A 19,909-nucleotide genomic window follows, 5' to 3' on the forward strand; every position below is an offset into this window, starting at 1 on the left:
AGCTAACTGAAATTCAAATATATTGAAAAGGAATGATTCTCAAGACTACTATTTTGTAAGAAAAGGTCTTAAAATATCGCTCATAACTTCATTGGTTTCCAATAATGTGTTTTTCCTTGATGCTAGCTATCATATTGCATCTTAAGAAAGTGTCACTTATTAGCAGGTGGGTAGTTTTCAATTTCACACACCTAGAACATCTGTGGAAGTGATTTCTGGACACCACTGAAAAAAAATGGGTTCACTTTTTCTTGCTTTGTTACACCAGCATACAAAGAATAAACACGTAGAAAAACAAAATATTTTATTCAATTTTATCATTAAGATTATTATACATTTTTGCATTGAAACAAGCTTCATTTTGGTATGGTCAGTCATCGTGTGTGTGTGTGTGAGTGTGTTGTTGTTCTGCAAAGGATCTTGATTGAATGTTTAATGCCTCCACACTTGAAGAGATATCTTAATGTGACCCTTGGTTGTTGGTCAAGAAATGTACACGTTTGCTTTGAGTCGTGTGATAGGATTCGACTGATAGTTGCGTTAGAAAAGGAAGACGGCTTTAAAAGCATATGGAGACATTTCTAAACTATACAAACAAGATCCAGGGGGTTTGTTCTGAGAAGAGGTCAGGCATGTGTTTGAGAAGCACTTTTTGGTTGAGCTTTGAGGCAATGCTTGAGAGATGGCCTTGCTGGTGATGAGCCTGTATGTCTGTTAATGTGGCTGTGTCTGTCTGTGTGTGTGCATGTGTGTACATATGGGAAGCAAACTGATGTGTATAAGAAGCAATGGACTGTATATGGAGAAATGTACTTGCAGCTGCTGTGTGTGTGTGTGTGTGTGTGTGTGTGTGTTCGTTCAGAAGGAGAAGTATTTGGTGAACCACTCTTGCTTTAGCCCCTCTGTCCCCCTCTGCTCCAGATATGGGCCCCTAAAAAACACAGGAAACAATCAAACACACTGACTTTTTGAATCATAATGAAATATTGCTACACTCTGGTTTAGGGTTTAAAGTGATAAAGTGATGTTGATTCTCTGTTATCTGTTGCTCCGGTAGAGGAGATTGGAGAATTGTGTTTCTCTCTCCATTCACTGCCAGTGTATGGTAAAACAGGTCTCAAAATACACAAACGAATGCCACAGATTGAATGAACACAGATTCTTACAATATATAAAAACTAGTCTCTCACTTTTTCCGGATTTTGGTTTTACACTTGTTCAAATTGAAAGGTTTAATAAACATGCAACATGACTAGTTTTGTCATATATTGTCAGAATCTGCTTTGTTTGCATTCATTTATGTGCTAGAAGTGTGATTTTGATTCGCCATATAATGGCAAAGAAACACAATCTCCAATCTCCTCTACTGGAGCAGAGAATTGCCGATTTTGGGGTTATATCATGTTCAGGAAGCTACACAACCCAAGGTACTACCAACGTTCAACATCACTTTAGATCTTCTGAGCTTTGTGCTTATTGTGAGACCGGCGGCAATCACAGCCGTGATGCGAAAATGCCGATACCTGATTGGCTGGGCCTGAAGGTACGGGCGCGGCTCCTGGGAGGAGGGGGAGACGTAGCGGATGCCCGCCTGCGGGGAGGGGCAGACGGGGAGCGGGGCGGTGGGGGCCGGGGTGGGAGGGGTGCAGGAGGCGCGGGACCTGGCGGAGCGAGGCAGGGAGGGGGAGGAATGTTGGCTGAGGGAGAGGGAGGTGTGCTTGTGCGGGAGGGAGGAGGTGGAGTAGTGCGGGGAGGCCTGGGGGTGGGAGGGGGAGGGGTGGGGCAGGGTGGAGGAGGAGTGCTGATGGGGGGAGGAGGAGGAGTGCTGATGGGGGGAGGAGGAGGAGGAGGGGGGGGAGGAGGAGGAGGAGGAGGAGTGGGGCGTGAAGAGGCTCCTGTCGTAAGCGGCGGTGCTGGGGATGCTGGTGACGCGAGGGGGAGACTCCTCCACACGCTTCCTCTGCCGGCAAAACAGTCACAAACAGGGGGATGAGAGAAGGAAAAGATGTAATGTTAGCTGATCCGGACAGAGCACTCACTTGGTGCTCTTCAGGAGACTTTGTGTTTCACTCTTAAGTTTCAATTCATCACTGTCCATACCTGATACCAGAATTTCATACGGGCAAATAGGGTGAATCTGCAGCGTTTCAGTTAGTGAGAATGGGACGCTCTTCTCTGCTGCGGCCCCACTTTGTGATTTAGGCAGAATTTTTCATCTGGCAGACAACTCATTTTTGAAAGAAACATGCACAGCTTAATTCGAATAAAAGCTGTGTAACGGACACATTACACAGAGGGGGCGAGGCTTTGCAACAGACTGCTGATCTGTTGAGGAGGCGTGCTCCAACAGTTCGCTGCCACGCGCTACAGAAGCTGAAGTTGGCTCCGGCCCAGTGAGCCGTCCTGGCCGCAGGGAAGCTTATGTTAATGAATACATTATGTGCACAACGCGGCACGAGACCAGCACACCGACTCACCCGCATGCTTGGCGTGGCGCTCCCGGGGCGGGATTTGTTGTCACGGAGCCTGAGGGTGCTGTTGTCCCCGGCAACAGGAGGGTGGAGCTGCAGCTGATGCCTCTCCTCCTGGAGGGAAGGAGGATGAGGAGAGCAGGGACTTTCACTGGCCTTGTTCACAGTTGTTGTTGTTGTTGTTGTTGTATGAGCGTCCTGTCTAGAGGGTGAACTTGTATGCCAAGCTGCCTCATGCCACACAGACGGTAGAAAAGCCACTCTGGCACAAAATGCCTTACTATTAAGAATTTCCTCTATTTATATGTGTGTATGATCAAAGATGTTTAATGAGGGTGCTGTTAAAATTCAGTTTTGTTTGAATGGCCAAATTTAAAGTCATTACATTTTTTTTTTTAAAACTGACCTTTTTTACAGACAGTGTCAGACTAACTCCAGTCAACGCATCACAACTGCACTTGGTTTTGATTGGCTCCCCTCACTAAACAATTACTAAAATCCTTCCAATCCGGCCAGTTTGTTGCGTTCTAAAGCGTCCACTCAGCAGTTTCTCCTCATTTCAATTAGAGGGGCTGGCATTGTCAGCCAATCAGGGTTCAGTATGATGATTGTTCGGCCTGTGAGAACTTAGTCTTCACATTCATTCAGTAAATACCCTTTTAACTAGGGATGTAACAATTCAATCCAATGATTAGATTCTATTTCGATTCTTTCAGCAAAGATTCAATGCATTAATTTCGATACTCCCAAAATGTATAACAAATAAAAAGTAACTTAACTAATTCAGTCAGCAGTAATTAAACATATGTAAACCTTATGCCAAGGTAATAGTTCGAATCATTACATTTTTCAAGGCAAAACTTAAAGCTTCAAACAACAACAGCTCAGTGTTTCTTTAGTATATTTTCAACAACTTTTTCTCTCCTAAACCCTTTCCAACAGAGAGCTCAACACCTTAATGTGATATTAATCCAACTCTTCAAATCGATGCACTTTGCTTTCCAGCCTCAAATCGAGATGCATCAACGCTTTTTTACACCCTTCCCTTTAAACTACATTATTTGCAAAACATCATGAAGAACTATTCTTATCCTGAGCCAGTGTGTATTTGAAAACCAAATCATGAAAACTGAATAATATGGGTCCAAGTTTCCATTGGCTGCCTGCCTGTAGTTCCTTGGACTGGGGCGGTGTGGGATTAAAATGAGGAAATGATTGATACGAATCGATGGTCAGAGTGTGTGTATGTGTGTGTGTGTGTGTGTGTGTGTGTGTGTGTGTGTGTGTGTGCTCTCACCACCAATCGCTTGATGAGCTGGTCTCTCTCTGTCAGTCTCTCCTGGAGTCTCCCCAGCTGCAGCTCATCACACCGAGGGTCTCTCCTCCTGCACCTGTCTTCCCGCTCGCGCAGCCTGGAAAGCACACACATATATACGCACACACACACACACATCCCATCATACACACACTCTTTCTCTCATACCTGTCCTCTTGTCATCCGTGTTAGGGCAACCAGCTTACACTCAGATTATCCCGGCTGGAGCTCTCATCATCACCCTGACATCTGGCGCTCTGTAACCTGTCATACTGTGTGTGTGTGTGTGTGTGTGTGTGTCTGTGTGTGTGTGTGTGTGTGTGTGTGTCCACCCCGTACTCACTCCTTCTCCAAGGCCACTATGCGAGCCTGCAGGTGTGTCTGGGCGCTGCTGTATTCAGAGACCAAGCTCTGCATTTCCTTCTTGTGCTCTCTCTTGATCTCCTCCACCTCCTCCCGCCTCTTCTCCTCCACCTCCTCCTCTTTCGTGTCCTCGTCCTTCTTCTCCTCCCAGTGCTTCTGGGACTCCTCCAGTTTCTCCATCTCCACCCGCAGCTTCTCCACCTCCTCCTTCAGACGCTGCGCCTCCTCCTCCAGCTGGGCGTCCCTCTTCGTCAGCGTTTCTGGCACTTCCTCTTCCTCTTTCTCCTCGGCTTCCGACTCCTCATTGATCAACCTAGAGGAAAAGAGAGGAGGGGAAGATAGAAGAGGAGAAGGGTGGAATGGTCTGAAACAATAAAAATGAATAGTGGTCATTTGTATTTTCCAACTCAAACTCCCCATTCGCCTTATTTCACACTTGGGTTGGGCAACTGGACGAAGACATCAGGGATCGGCGATGGGTTGAATCAATCGCTGGTGGAAATCCCCTTGCTGATTTAAATTAACTTTGGTAATTCAACATGTAGTTTAGTCCAAGACAGTCAAACACACAGGGACAAAAATTACTTTTTATTATTTTTTATTTACAGCCAGCACAGCCTTCCGCAGGGTGTGGCTGGTTTCATCCCACTTGAGTGTCTTGTGCTACTGTTTCCTATTGGGAATGCACCGCAACCTAAACCTAACCTAAACTTGTCTTGACTGCGAGGACTTCACTTCTAATAATTTATCCATTATTTATCATTTAAAATGTAAAAATTCCCCTTCCTTTCACATGTAAATTGCTCACATGTAAATTGTTCCTTTCCTTACTTTTCCTTCACTTGCTCCTTCAGAGTGGCGTTCTCCCTCTGCAGCTCCAGCACAGCACAGCGACTCTCATCCAGCTGTCGCTCAAACACCTGCCACTGGTTCTGCTGCTTCAGGTCCTGCACACACACACACACACACACACACGCACAAAGCATACACACAGTACTTTCATTCACATTGTGAATATCTCCACAAAGTCCACTTTTTAGGATTTCTGACTAAATTTGCCGTAGACCCTCACACATTTTGATGGTTTGATCCCCGGGACATGAAGTATATTCTCTGCATGTGGAGTATAAAGTCAGCTGTGAATCGGCACATGCATACATATTTGTTTGATTGTGTGTGTGCGTGAGAGAGAGCGAGACATGAGAGACAGACAAAGAAACAGAGGATAGTATGAGCTTGTGGGCATCCATTTGTATGCGCATACATGTCTTTGTGTGTGTGTGTGTGTGTGTGTTACCTGTTGCAGGGCCATCATCTGAGTGTGCGTCTGCAGTTCAGCCTGTAGGTCTTCTATCTGCTGCATGTGTCGCTGGGTCATCTGTCTGCTCCACTCTGTATGCTGCTGGGTCAACTCTGCACGCTGCTTATCTGATAATACATAATACACACACATACATACACACACAAGCGCACACACAAAAATGATACGGAAAACAAAATCAATGTTGCCCACTGGTACAGGTACCCTTCTGCTGTTGCCATGGTGAAGTGTATCCATGGCAATAGGAACTTCACTGTAGAATTTGTAATCTCAATGTGTATAACATTGTGTGTGTGTGTGTGTGTACATGAGCGTGTGTGAGAGAGAGAGAGGCAGACAGAGACATACAAAGAAAGAGACACGAGAGTGAGTGTGTGTGTGCATGCATTTGTATGTGCATCTGTGCATATACGTGTGTGTTACTGTGTGCATGTTCTTATGCTTGTGTGTGTGTGTGTGTGTGTGTGTGTGTGTGTGTGTGTGTGTGTGTGTGTGTGTGTGTGTGTGTGCGCGCAAGTGTGATACCTAGCTGCAGATGGTGCAGTGTCTGTAGTCTGTTCCTCTCAGACAGCAGGTCTTCTTTAGCCTGTCTCTCTGAAGTCTGCAGCGCCATGGCATGACTGTGTCTCTCCTCAGCTAAAGACTGGGTTTGGGGCTCCTTCAACACATGAAACACAGGCGAGGTCCTTTTACAACAGCCGCATGCTTTCAGGACACACAAACATACCTAACCACGCACATATTGCACCCATAAACATGTATACAAACATACACATAAATAACAGTACACCGCCTCTCCACTCCGCTCCCGCTATCGTCAAAGCAGCTAAATTATTCATCACAGGGAAAACCTTTGGAAGAGTGTACATATGTGATTTTTTTTAAAGTGCACGTACGCACGAGTGCGCTTGTGTGCGTACCTGCAGCTGCTCCCTCATTTTCTTGTTAATCTCCTTGGTCTCTTGGACCTCCTTCCTCAGCCTGTCAATCTCAGGGTTGCCGTGGCAATCATCTCCCAGGCCCGCCCTCTTTTTATCTGCCTGCAATGACATGAGAGACAAATGTGACGTGTCGAAAGGTGGTATCATCCGGTCGGCAGCTGAAGGTAAAAGATACAGTGAGGGATCATTCAAAAGTCTAAACCAATGGAATATGAGTCAGGGAGAGAAAGCCAATTTTATTTGACGGGAGGGGTGCAGTGGGAGTTCATTTCATGGGGACTTTAACGCAGAAAGCAGCTTCATCAAATAAGTAGTTAAGTCCATCAAAGCTGGACAAGCTGCTTGTACACTTTGCTTATATCAGTGATTCTCAATCCTCTCAATCCAGCCACGGGTTTAGATGGTTTTAGTACTCACCTGAGACTGATCGGTTAGCTGGGTCTGCAGCTCGTCTAGCTGGGTCTGCAGCTCCTGCTCTCGGCCCTGCCATCTCTGATCGCCCTCGGCAACGGCGGCATTCAGCTCTATCCTGAACTCTGCCCGGAGACGCTCCTCGCACTCTGCCCTGGAGGCATACATCACAATGAGAAATAAGGCTGGAGTTAACCGGTACACTCAATTACTAATCATTTATTTGTCCTGTGGTATACTGTTTGGCTATGCTTGAGAGGTAGAAGCATTTTCTAAATGCTTTGTGTCCTGTTCTGTCTCCTTGGATTGGTATTTCTGGTTTAGTGGACATTTGAACCCATAACATTGGAGCACCCCTGTGGCTCACTGAGTAGAATGCGTACCATAAGGCTCAGTCCTTCCTGCAGCCACCCGGGTTCGAATCTGGCCCATGATCATTTGCTGCATGTCCTCCCCTCTCTCTCTCCCTTACCTTACTGTCTCTATCAATAATGCCTAAAATAAATCTTTTGAACCCACAACGTTGCAGGTACACCAGGCACCTTGGCCTTCTGTCTCTTTATCTTTGTCTCAAACTACATGTCAGAACATTTCATGCCTTCAACTTAGACCTTCCCCAGTGGCCTTTTAAGAGGAGAGCAGAGAGTAAATACGAGGAGAATCAAGAAAAGACTTTGTAGTGTGAGCCTAAGCAATCCTGGCTGCATCACGGTTAGTCTGCTACCTGATCCTGTCCTCAATGTGCCGCTGGCTCTGCTCTAGCAGGCTCCTCTCCGTGTTGAGCCGGCTCTGTTCCAGGACTTTCTCCTCCAGCCTGTGTTTGTCGGCCCTCAGGGACGCAATCTCTCTCTGCTGCCGCTCCCTCTGCCGCTCCCCCTCTTCCTGTAGCCGAGCCAGTCGGCCCTGAGTCTGACGCAGCTCTTCCTCCGAACGAGAGCAGCGCGGTCCGCATGTGGGCGGGGCTTCGGGACCCACCTTTTCTTTGTTGTCTTGCTGTTGGATTACTGACTCCAGCCTACGGATCTGAGAACACAGGAACTTTGATGTTAGGAAAAATTCAAATCTTTACAAATTTAAATGAACATTTTTGGAGTGGAGTTTTTATGTGGTGTAGGCAATATTTATATTATGTAATTTATGGAGTCAAAAAGTGAGCCGTGTACTTCGACCTCTCACCTCATTGGTGGCGTCCTGCAGCTTCGTCCTAAGCTCCTCCCTCTCTCTCTCCAGCCCCCTGCGCACCTCCTCACTGCTTCTCCTCTCCTCTTCCAAACGCATACACACCTGCCAAGCACATCCATCATCATAAAAACAATTTAATTAACCATTCGGATTCTTTTCTGCGTTTTAACCCAACCACACTATCATCAGCTTATTACTTAGGCTAAACAATTAGTTAACATGAAGAGCGCATTACAAGCCTCAAAAGGACCAGGCCATACATATGTGATGAAATATTTCCTCATCTGTATATTTACACTTGAGAGAAATAAATATTCAGAGAGCATGCTCTTTTCATGAGACAGACTGAGTAGATGAAACCCTGTGAAAGCTTTGACCCCATAGTGATATAATTTATTAATCCATTTTAGTCATTAAGGGAAGGAGACGGGTTAAGAAGCATTCTTACACCAACTGAGACAACTGAGACGTGGATTGTGTAAAAGGAGGTTCATGTCAATACTAGAGATGTGTAAGGCACAACCTTGTATGAAGGACGAATGACGAAGGTTGTGTCTTACACATCTCTGACTCATAGTATCACAGTACACTATCTTGGAGGATCCAGTGGTCACTAGTGTAGAGGCATCAGATCTGGCATGCTGACCTCTTGGTTGGTCTTCTTCTCTGAGCTCAGAGCCTCCTGGGCGTTCTGCAGTTCCGCCGCGTGTCTCCTCATCACCTCCTCTATCGCCCTCCGCACCTGCTCCTTCAACCGCTTCCTGTCCTCCTCCGCCTTCTCCACCAATCTCTTCTTCTCCTCTTCCAGCTTTTGCTGCAGACTGGCTTTCTCCACCTCCACCTGCTCTTTGTTCCCGTCCAACTGCGAGCGCACGCGGACCCTCTCCACTTCCAGCTCCCTGCGCAGTCGTTCCACCTCCTCCTCCTTCTCTCTCCTCAGGCGTTCTTTGACCTCTTCCACTTCTTTGTGCAGCGCGTCCTTCTCCTCGTCTCTCTCCTTACGCAGTCTGTTTCTGTCTCTCTCCAGCTGATCCTTCTCTTGCTCTCTCTCCTTCTGCAGGCTCTCCCTCTCTTTTTCTATCTCTTTCTGCAGTTTGTCCCTCTCGTCATCGGCGTGTTTCTGGACGCGCCGCAGCTCCTCCGTCTGGGCTCGTACCATCTCAGAGCGCAAACTGGACAGGGTCTCAGCATGCTACACACACACACACAAGAGGAGTTATTCTACACAATTGCCAGTTTTATGTTGATGAGCTTGTGTGGGCATAGGGTAGTAGTATGTTCATGCATGTGTATGTATTTGTTTGTGTGTGTGAGTGCGTGTGTGCGTGTGTGTGTGTGTGTGTGTGTGTGTTACCTGGCGTATCTGCCGGGCGTGGTCACTGTTTCTACCACTGCTCTGCAGCTCCAGCTCTCTGTTCCTGCTCTGCAGACGGCTCACCTGGCTCCTCATCTCATCCACCTCAGTACACACACACACCTCGCAGCCCCCACGGCTCAGCAGTTCCGCTGACACACACACACACACACACACACACACACACACACACGCACACAAACACAAAATAAACACCAACAAACAACGTAAAAACAAGCATACACATGCGTGCACATTACACAATCACACACAGCATATTGATTGATTATGCATAATAGAAACTGAATGGATTCACAGCAGACCAAGACTGAGTGCATAAGAACTTACAACACATTCATTCTCATGCAATAAATTTGGGGTGTTTTTGCTGACTGGGTATGATGACACTTTGATGAAACTGTTTGCTTTTGTCGAGGGTGAATAATGTTTTGCGTTTGTTGCATTTTCTGTATATATATCATAATGGCGTGAGGAGAAAACCTAATTAAGCCGAGTCAGAATGAATGATGATGCATTGAAGTGACTGAGCTCAACTGAATTTAACCAATATGAGCTGACAGGCAGGCAGACAGGTGAACAGGCAGACAGACAGGCAGGCAGACACAGACAGACAGACCGGATGACTACCTGCTCTGCTCTGCAGCTCGTCCTCCTGGAGCAGCAGCCTCTCCTTGGCGACCGCGAGCTCCTCCTCCGCCCGCTTGGCCCCGCCCTCTGCCTCGGAGACACGCCTCCGACCCAGTTCCAACTCCTCCTCCAGGTCCTGGGAGGGAGGCGTCAACGGCCGGAGGGGGAGTTTGGTGCGAGGAGGGCGATGCGGAGAAGTATCGCGGGCAGCGCAGGGGGAACAGAGACAGAAAGGTGAGGGAGAGAGAGAGAGAGAGAGAGAGAGAAACCGACAGGGGAATTTGAGACAGATAAGAGCGAGGAGAGAAAGAGCGCGAGTAAGTGAGAGACAGGGAGGGCGATAGGGAAAAAAGATGTTGAACGAAATGTGGTGAGTCAGGGAGCCATCTATCCCAGCTGTGAGCCTTTAATGGTCTGCTGTGAGGGCTTATGTCAGCTCTGTGCCAGCTCTCATAGGGCTTCTTAATGCTCATGTGCGAGGCGGTAATGGTGGTGGTGCAGCGAATCTATCCTGCTCAAACTACTCATTAGCAGACAGTTGGCAGAGGGAACAGCACTCAGGGAGGGCAGCCTGTGGTTAGACAAGCAAGATCTCTCTCTCTCTCTCTCTCTCTCTCTCTTTCCCATCAAGACCATCATTAGCTGGGTACATCAGAGACAGGGAGCTGGAACATTTCAATTTCTTTTCACCTCCCTATGCAGAACATTATATTTTAGTATGTCTATGAATGACAGGTGTGTGTGTGTGTGTGTGTGTGTGTGTGTGTGTGTGTGCGTACCTGTATTCGCTCCTGCAGCTTGAGAGTGCTCCTCTTGCCCTCGTCAAGCCTCTCCAGGTAACTTTCCACCTCTGCCTCCGCCCTCTTCACTCTTTCCCTCAGCGCGCTGTGCATCCCTTTCTTCTCCTCCTCCTCCCTCTCTTCCCACCTCCGCCGCTCCTCCCTCCGCTCTGCCTCCATCCTCTTCCTCATTCCCTCTTTCTCCTCGGTCAGGGCGCTCATCTTTCGCTCCCATCCGTCCCGCTCCTCTTTCACCGCTTTCCTCTTCTCCTCCTCCGCTCGATCCCGCCCTTCCTTCAGCATGCTCACCTCCTCCAAGAGCGCTTTCACTCTCTCCAGGTCCTCCCGCTCCTCCGTCTTCCTCTCCTCCTCCCCTTTCTTTTTCTCCTCCTCTTCTCGGTTCCTCTCGTCCTCTCCTCTCTTCCTCTCCTCTTCGGCCGCTTCCCGTAGCTGCTCGCACTGGGCGTCCAGCTCTTGGACCTGCTCCCCAGCCTTCTCCAGTTCTTCACCCAGCCGCAGCCTCTCATCCTGGGCAGCACTGAGCTGGGTCTTGGCCTCCTGGAGCTCCTCCTCTGCAGCCTGGAGCCTCTCCTCAAACCCCTTTCTGAGCTCTGCCTCAGCCTCACGCTCCCTCTCCTCTACCTGGTAGCGGAAGCTCTCAAAGTCTGCCTGTACCTGGAGGCACAGAGGAAAACATGTTACAGGCTGGACTCATAAACACTCAGTGGCTACTTTATTAGATACACCTGACTAGTACCGGGAAGGACCCCTTTAGCCTGAGTTCTTCATGGCATGGATTCAACAAGGTCCTGGAAATTCACTGGGATCTTGGTCCGTGCTGACTCCATAATGTCACAGTTTTTGTGGTGGCACATTCATACTATAAACACCTCATCCCAAAGGTGTTCTATTGGATTGAGATCTATGGACTGTGCAGGCCATTGGAGTAAAGTCAAGTCTCTGCTATGTTCCTGGAATAACTTGAGCGGATGAGTGCTTTGCGAACCTGGTGCGTTATCCTGCTGGAGGGATAAAGGCAAAGGACAGACTGCTTCCATGAAGGAATCCACCTGGTCAGCAGCAATGTTTAGCTTTGCTGTGGCATTCAAACGCTTGATACTATTGATACTAGGCTCAATTGATACTAATGGACCTAATGCGTGCCAAGAAAACATTCCCCACGCTGTTACACCACCAGCTGCCTGTAGTGCTGACACCAGGCAGGATGGACACATGGATTCATGTTATTTATGCCAAATTCTGACTGTGCTATCAGCATGTTGCAAGGGAATCCAGGATTTGTTGGCAATATTTTTCCACTCTTCAGTCATTCAGTTTTGGTGATTAAAACCCGTCTTCTGCTACTGTACCTCAGCTACTTCAAGGTTTGACAAGATGTGTGTTCTGAGATCCTCTTCTGCACACCACTGTTACACTAAGATGTTATCTGCATACTTGTGGCCCGCCTGTTAGCTTGAGCGAGTCTTGCCATTCTCCTCTGACCTCTCTCATCAACAAGGTATTTCGCCCTCAGCACTGCCCCTGACCGGATGTTTTTTGTTTATTGCACCATTCTCAGTAAACACTAGACACTGTAGTTTAAAACAATTCAAGGAGGTCAGACATTTCTGAGATGCTGGGACTGGTGCATCTGGCACCAACAAACCTACCACATTAAAAATTGCTTAAATCATGCCCATTCTAACATTTAGTCAGTTACTGCACCTCTCGACCCTGTCTGGATGCTGTATACCTATGCTTTATATACAGTATATATATGACTCACTGTCTGGAGGAGTGAGCTATTTGCATAAACGGAGAAATGTACCCGGTAAAGCAGCCACGGAGTGTCATGTTTCACATAGACATGTACCTAAAGAGACAGCCAGACAAAGGGATCACCAGGCTGATCCCACACAGACAGACAGACACAGAGGGTGCACTCATTTAAGGGCTTACAGTCAGGCGGGTGGAGTTTACACTAATTTTCAAATGGACCCTTGCGGCGGCAGGGTCCTGATCTACCTGCTCTGAATAATCGCCAAAACTGGCCAACAACCACAACAGAAAGTCACATGGCGGAGGACAAGCAATCCGACGAATAAACACTCAGAACTCTGCAGTTCAATGAAAAAATTAAAATCCATGTACATGAGTCGTTAAGGTGCATCTTTTCTCCAAAGAGCTCATAAAAGGGCTATGTAAATTTTCATGATTGGTGTTGCTGTTTTATTGGGGAGCATGACATGTAAATTAGGCATGAACTCTTACACTGGGTAAAGTTCTAGGCTATCTAAACAAGATTAACTATTATAGACTAATTTAAACCACATTCAGCGGCAGTAATTCTCTTCTTCTCACTCTATCTGTCATGTTAGGGGTGAGTTTGATTTGCTGCTCCTGCTGGCTACTTATGCCCTCAATTACAGCAATACTCCCAGAGTCCCCGCCCTTGCTGGTGTCTGCTTGTCATGACTGGGAGGGTACTCTTACACACATACACACACACACACACACACATACCTGGGCTCCAACTCTATGCTGCTCATCAAGAGACTCCTGGAGATCTAGGAGGCGTGTCCTAAGCACTGACCCCTCCCCTTCATGACACGTCTCCATGATGATGCGGTGCAGCTCTTCCTGGTGGGCGTGGTTCAGGGCCTGCAGGGCCGCCTCCTGCTCCTCATTCTTAGTATTCAGAGAATAAATCACCTGGAGAGTGTGAGCGAACAAGAGGGAGGGAGGGATAAAGAGAGAGAGAGAGTATATATTATATATGCTGTAATGAGAGCTGGGGTTTTACCTCTCCACATTGAAACAGGACGTTTTGTTGAGACTGTTGAATATGAGAGGATTTGTACAGTGTGTGATTTGAATGTGGTGGAGGATGAGATACATTTTGCATTCGATTTCTATTCTATTGTTATGACCAACTGAGGAGTGATCTGTTTTTGAAAATTATGCAGGATGTAGATTTCATTGGAATGACTGATGCAGAGAGACTGAAATGGTTATTTGAATATGAAATATTTGTTTTTGCAGAGAAGAGAAGAGAAGAGAAGAGAAGAAAAGAGAAGAGAAGAGAAGGCTTGGGGAAAGCATTTCTGTTCAGGCTGGTGTAGTCTCTCTGCAGTGTTTCTTTTTCACTGTATGTAGAATATCAGGCTATTTGCTCCTATCTAAGGAGCTGTTAGGCTTTGGGACCCCCGGAGGAAGGGATTGGTCCCATTGGCCCGGATCTATCCACCTGTCACTCATGGTCCCCGATCCTCATGTGTACCGGAAATGGTCTTTGGCTGTGTTAATTACCATTTCTTTTCCTGTAATGGAGTCTTGTAATTCCATGTGGGAATTACAAAAGCCACACTGTGGCAGGACACAATAATTAATCATTCATTCATTTGTAAGGTACTGACACCCATGTCCAAAGAGCACCTCTCCTTCCCACACCCATGTTTTTTTGGGGGGCAAATTTCTGTTCTAAACAGTTTTTAACACATTTCTGTTAAAAATCTCCATACTGTTTTTAACACTGTACAAGCTACCTCATGTCATTTTAAACCTGTTCTGAGTGCTGAGAAAACAAACTGATGCTTACAAACTTGAAAAAAAGACCCAGAAATCTTTCATCTATTGTTACCATGGAAAGCAAAGTGATTGACATGTTTTAATCTTACAGATATTTGGGAATTTTAATTGATGACCTTCATGCTACATATTCAGCAGCTTGCTAAGATATTAAAGCCGGAATTGGGATTTTATTGTAGGAATAAGTCATGTTTTTCTTTTGCAGTTAAAAAGGTTCTGCTCACTGCCACTTTCTCAGTACTTGATTATGGTGATGTTTCATATCCACATGCCTCCTCCCAACGTCTTCATGCCTTAGGCATTGTGGATCATGGAGTTTGGGGTTTATTACTGACTGTAAAGCTCTCACTCATCGTTGTGTCTTTTATGCTTGGGTTGGCCTCCCTTGTCAACTCATGGACTTCATTGGTACATTTGTTTTTCTATAAGGCCATTCTGGGTCTGCTTCCTGATGTGTGTGGTCTTATAGCTCTAAAACTTGAGTTGGCTATCTGTCCCTAAGGTCAGAAGTGAATGAGGCAGAAGTGCTTCCATGCACTTTTCCATCCTCATGGAACTAACTGCAGGATGATTTAAAGCTGAAACAGCTTCTCTTTCCTGGTTTAAACTGATATTGAAGGATCTTCTGGCAGAGTAAGTAAGAAGCGGTATTTGCTTTGTGTAGTCGAGATTAAAACAGGTTTGGCCTATAAGCCTGCTTGTTTGATATTGGACTACTGCCTTTTGGAACACTTATAGAGCAACTTGTTCTCTGTTTTTTGTGACATTGACTAAATTTTGATCATAAATTGTTTGACTTTACTCTTTCTTTTATGTGACTTTGACCGGATTTGACTTATTTATATGTTATGTATGTTATTCTAACACTGTCCCACTGAGCAGGTTTATATTGATTAGCCTTTTAAAAGACGTTTCATATGGTTATAGACGTCATAGGTTTTAAAATTGAAAGCTTAGTAGATGTCTATGCCTTAGACTACGTCTTCTGGGGTATATGACATAAATAAAGCATTATATTGTACATAAAGACTTCTCTGATGCATATTATTGATGTTTACAGCTGTTTATGCTCTGTTTAAATATATAATAATGTATTTGCTGCTTGGTCTAAAATTGGGCTATACATAGCCAAAAACAATCCTGGGCTTTATGAGAGCTAACACATCATGTTTGCCTTGATGCAGCTTCCTTGGCCAGGTCTTCGTTTGAAAAAAAAAAAAAAGATTCTCAATCTGAATTGGGCTGACCTGGTTACAGAGTACATTCTCCTACTGTGTGGATTCAGATGATTCACGCCATGGCACCATTTCCTCTATATTCATTTAGCTGTGGTACACCACAACAGCAAGAAAACCGACACCGCTTCTAGTCCATGAACACAAACAAAATGGAGCCAATATTTTGACCTGGCACCCATATGATAACAAATGTATATAAAAAAAAAATACAGAAGGTGAGGAGCGCTGCAATGGGTCCTCAGTGTGGGAAGGACAGGTGCTCTTTGGACGTGGGTGTCAATTCAGTAGGAAACATAAAAAATTTGAAAAATCCACAGAATATGCATAGAAAGGTAATCAAATAGGAATCCCCCCAAAAAAACCTCTCTTTTAACGTTTGGAAAGAGATAGAGTGCCTTGGACTATTTTCTTTCTATGCATATTCTGTGGATTTTTCCCATTTTTTGTTGTTTATAAACTAAAACTAACTAACTAAAACTTCCACTAAAACAAAAACTGGGACCAAAACAGGGGGTGACATGGGAACAAAATCATCCCCAAACACAAAAAATTGTCTTATGTGTGTACTGTAAGTGCAGATCTGTGAGCCACTGTGGGCCATGCAGGCTCTGCAGCTCTACAGTGATCCTCCTGCCTGTGTGGGGTCTCTCTCTGTTCCATGTATAGCAGGTGACTCACATGTGAAATACGGCCCGTTTTGCCCCACTATTCACTTCACCCTCTACGCCGCGTCTACAGTGTCATCATCTGCTCCTACTGACCCTGACGTCTCACTTATCTACTTGCAGAGGTGTGTGTTTGTGTGTGTGTGCACGCGTGTGTATGCGGGGGACACATGGGCTCGTATTTTACCCAGACGCCTCTCTGTCTGCAGCACACAGCTGGCACAGCACTGCCGGACATTCCCTCTGTGTGTGCGCGTGTGTATGTGTGTGTGTGTGTGTGTCTGTGCGCGTCACCGCCTCTCTCAGCTCAGGCGGCGTCAACACTGTCTATCCCCCCTCGCTCTACAATGTATTTCACACAGCCCGGCTCCTGATATGGATGATGAATGATATCTCCCCCCAAATACCAATCACAGTGTCGCCTCTCTCTCCTGCCAGTCAAACACTTGCATGTCATGCTGGGTATCCAATCACGTCATCGTGCCTGAACTTTGGCTCATGAACTATGACTCATGACTCAGAGGAATGGCGGGGACACCAAATCGAGGACAGTCTCTGAGGGAGGCGTGTGTGTGTGTGTGTGTGTGTATGTGCGTGTGTGTCTGTGTATGTGTGTGTGTGTGTATGTGCGTGTGTGTGTGCATGTGCGTGTTTGGCTGTCCTCTTTGGCCAGTTTGACAGGGAGAGCAAGGGAGAAGGAGGAAAAAGATAGCAGGAAGGACAGAGGACAATTTTAGCATTGGCTTTTTGAAACTTGTTGGTGATTGGCTAGATTGATAGATTGAGAGATAGATTGTAAATCGTCATTGGATCAAATCTAGCTGAGCCATTATTCACTTTATGGCTACGCCTTCAAGTCAAAAATAATTTTCTCTTCATCATAAAAACAGACAATTATGTTTTCCCTGCTCCACTTAAGGTTAACATACACTATAAAAAATTCAGTGTGATAAAGGTTATGATTAAACTTGAGTGTCACATTCATAATCAACTTTCTAGGGGAAAATAATGAGCGCTCCTGGCGTGGCAGCTTGGTCAGAAAGTGGCGAGCGCCTCTCTTGCTACTGTAAATCCCGTCTCCAGATCCCCGTATCGATCCTGCCGGTCGATAATGTTATTCATGTAGCCTCACCGGCCGGTGGCCCTGCCTATTGACAATAACTTCATAGTCAGCAAAGCATGAAATTAATATTCTGTCTACAGTGTAAAGGAGAGCCGAGACCAGGCCGTGGAAACAGGAGTGAGATGTAGAGGGGATGGCCGGTGCACAGGAGAGACAGCCGGACTGTTAGGCAAAGAGACAGGCATGCAGACTCTCTCTCTTACATCACCCCCCCCCCCACCGACACACACACACACACACACACAAACACACGCACGCACCTACACACATATCAAAGAGGGTACCGGGTGTGCTGGATTACAAAGCAGGGAACATTGTGACAGTGTAAGCAAGATAAGCACAGGAAATCACATGGACACAGAATTAGACCTGTCAATCAAAAGTGCGGGTGTATACACACACACACACACACACACACACACACACAAACACACTTTAATATGCTACTGTTGATCTCTGTGAGTCGTGTAAAAAGAGACTCCCCTTGTTCTCTCTTCTCCCTGTGTGTGTGTGTGTGTGTGTGTGTGTGTGTGTGTGTGTGTGTGTGTGTGGCTGCCTGTGTGAACATTCAGAACAGCTGGCCCGTCACGGTCAGCTCTTGCTTTCTTCCCCTTGGTTCGTTCCGCCATGTAAACACACTCCGACGTGCTACTGGTTTATCTTTAGCAGCACCCATTCTACCAGGGCAGACCACTCTCACTGGCAGAGAGAGGCAGAGGAGGAGGAAGGGGGGAAGGGAGCCGTGTAAGTCAAGCACGAGTGTGGATGGATGAGAATGAGGGGGGTGAGTCGAGGACTGGGGAGCAGGCAGATATCAGGAGGTGTGTTAAGTACAAGCGAGTGTGTGTGTGTGTGTGTGTCCATGTTTACGCACAGGGAGTAAAGGTTATTAAATATATAGGGTTACCGCCACTGACCCATTTCCCACCTCCACTCCGCACCCTGCCCAAAACACTCAAATAAACCATGTGCCACATGCCCGGCAAACCAAAGCTCGGAGAAAACGCTTACGCCAAATATCAGATCTGATGATTCTTATATTTCATCGGGGCTCCGGGTCTCGGTGTTATTTACTGTGGTCGTGAAAGTGCTGAAGCAGGCTGACAGGGTTTGCATAAAGTTTCAGGGGAGAAACGACTCCGGGCTTCTCAGGAGCGTTATTAAGACAGAAGGAGAGGAGAGGCGAGGTAGAGGGAGAGAGTGAGTACAAGGGCTAGGTTGGCAAAATTTATGTCATCCCTAACAAGCGTAGACACAAGTGCTGACCTCTAATCTGTGTCATCTTTGTGTGTGTGTGTGTGTGTGTGTGTGTGTGTGTGTGTGTGTGTGTGTCTGTGTGTGTATAAAAAGCACGAGAGAGCCTTTAAAACAACATTTTAAGCAGGTTAACACGCAAATACAAATGCACATATGTATGGTATTGCACATGTGTGCTCTTGGACACACACACACACACACACACACACACACACACCTATAGGCTGCACTGAGGTGGACACATGGGAAGATGAGAACTGCATAGTCATCAGTAATTGTCATAGCTCAACAAGCTATGGGTCATGCCCTGCCTCTGTAAGCATTATTGTAAAGCAGAGAGGGGGAGAATCCCCATATAGGAATGCTTACTGTATGAAAAGCCAGGAAGATAAAGCTACTGCTGCTGTCAAGCATCCCTGCCTGCGCATAGATATGTGTGCATGCACACAGACAGACCCACACACACACACACACACACACACACACACACAAAATGACAGTGAACGTATATTTGGCTTTCCTCTCAGATTAGGTGGAGAACTGCAGCCTGCAGCTGCCAGATTAGTTAGTAAAAGCTCTCACTGATTGCTAATGATTTGATAGTGAGCCAGTCACGAAGATGAAAGACAGCCTTGACCCAAGTTTTCATTTGAAAAAACCATGACAAGGGAGGATGCTGGTTTTACTGGCCACCCTGACCTATATTGTAGATAGACCAGTGACCATCCTGAACAAAAAGCATCATGTTTAATGTTCCTACAGACACATATGGTGCGTTTGCGGTGCTCAATGGTGAGTTTATAAAGACCTTATCATGATTTATCTTATTTGTGTATCTCCTATGGGATCAGTATAGTATTCCTATACATTCCTATAGGGACTTGTATTTTGCTGTGATATTGGTACCCCTCTGAAATGTATTATGGGATGGATGGATGGAAGAGGATATTAGGTTATATTTCAACGCCAAGGCAGAGTGATCCATCAGATGACCGTGATCAGCCTGACAGGTTCAGAGTGACAGTCCGTCCGGCTGCGCGCCTCCCCCGGTGCCACCGGCAGGTCTTACCTTGGTGAGCTGCGCGATCTTCTTGCACATCTTGCTGTGCATCTGGTAGTCGTACAGCTCCTGCTCGATGTTCGGGAACTCTGCCGCAGTCCCGTTAACCGCGGAGCCCGGCCCGGGGGGCTGTGCAGCCTTACCGGCGCCCGAAGCCATAATAACCCCCAGGGGAACTTCCCAGACCGGAGGA

The 19,909-nt window shown here is 46.5% G+C and overlaps 1 protein-coding gene across 1 annotated transcript; it reads right to left on the bottom strand.

Moving 5' to 3' along the window:
* Nucleotides 1-858: 858 nt before the first annotated feature.
* On the bottom strand, nucleotides 859-19,875 carry fam184b (family with sequence similarity 184 member B). Its single transcript, XM_071524661.1, has 18 exons — nucleotides 19,726-19,875; nucleotides 13,309-13,497; nucleotides 10,786-11,460; nucleotides 10,007-10,142; nucleotides 9,359-9,510; nucleotides 8,651-9,196; nucleotides 7,999-8,106; nucleotides 7,547-7,845; nucleotides 6,829-6,976; nucleotides 6,391-6,510; nucleotides 5,996-6,128; nucleotides 5,447-5,577; nucleotides 4,981-5,096; nucleotides 4,130-4,462; nucleotides 3,769-3,883; nucleotides 2,478-2,585; nucleotides 1,524-1,960; nucleotides 859-931 (listed from the first exon to the last, which is right to left on the bottom strand). The coding sequence occupies exons 1-18, from the start codon at nucleotides 19,873-19,875 to the stop codon at nucleotides 859-861; spliced, it is 3,969 nt and encodes a 1,322-aa protein (XP_071380762.1).
* Between the last annotated feature and the right edge of the window lie 34 nt (nucleotides 19,876-19,909).

This window comes from Centroberyx affinis, unplaced genomic scaffold (genome assembly GCF_046629955.1).
Source record: "Centroberyx affinis isolate AG114_WGS23_722 - 3 ecotype Tasmania unplaced genomic scaffold, CSIRO-AGI_Caff_v1 ptg001218l_1, whole genome shotgun sequence".
NCBI classification, from domain to species: domain Eukaryota; kingdom Metazoa; phylum Chordata; class Actinopteri; order Beryciformes; family Berycidae; genus Centroberyx; species Centroberyx affinis.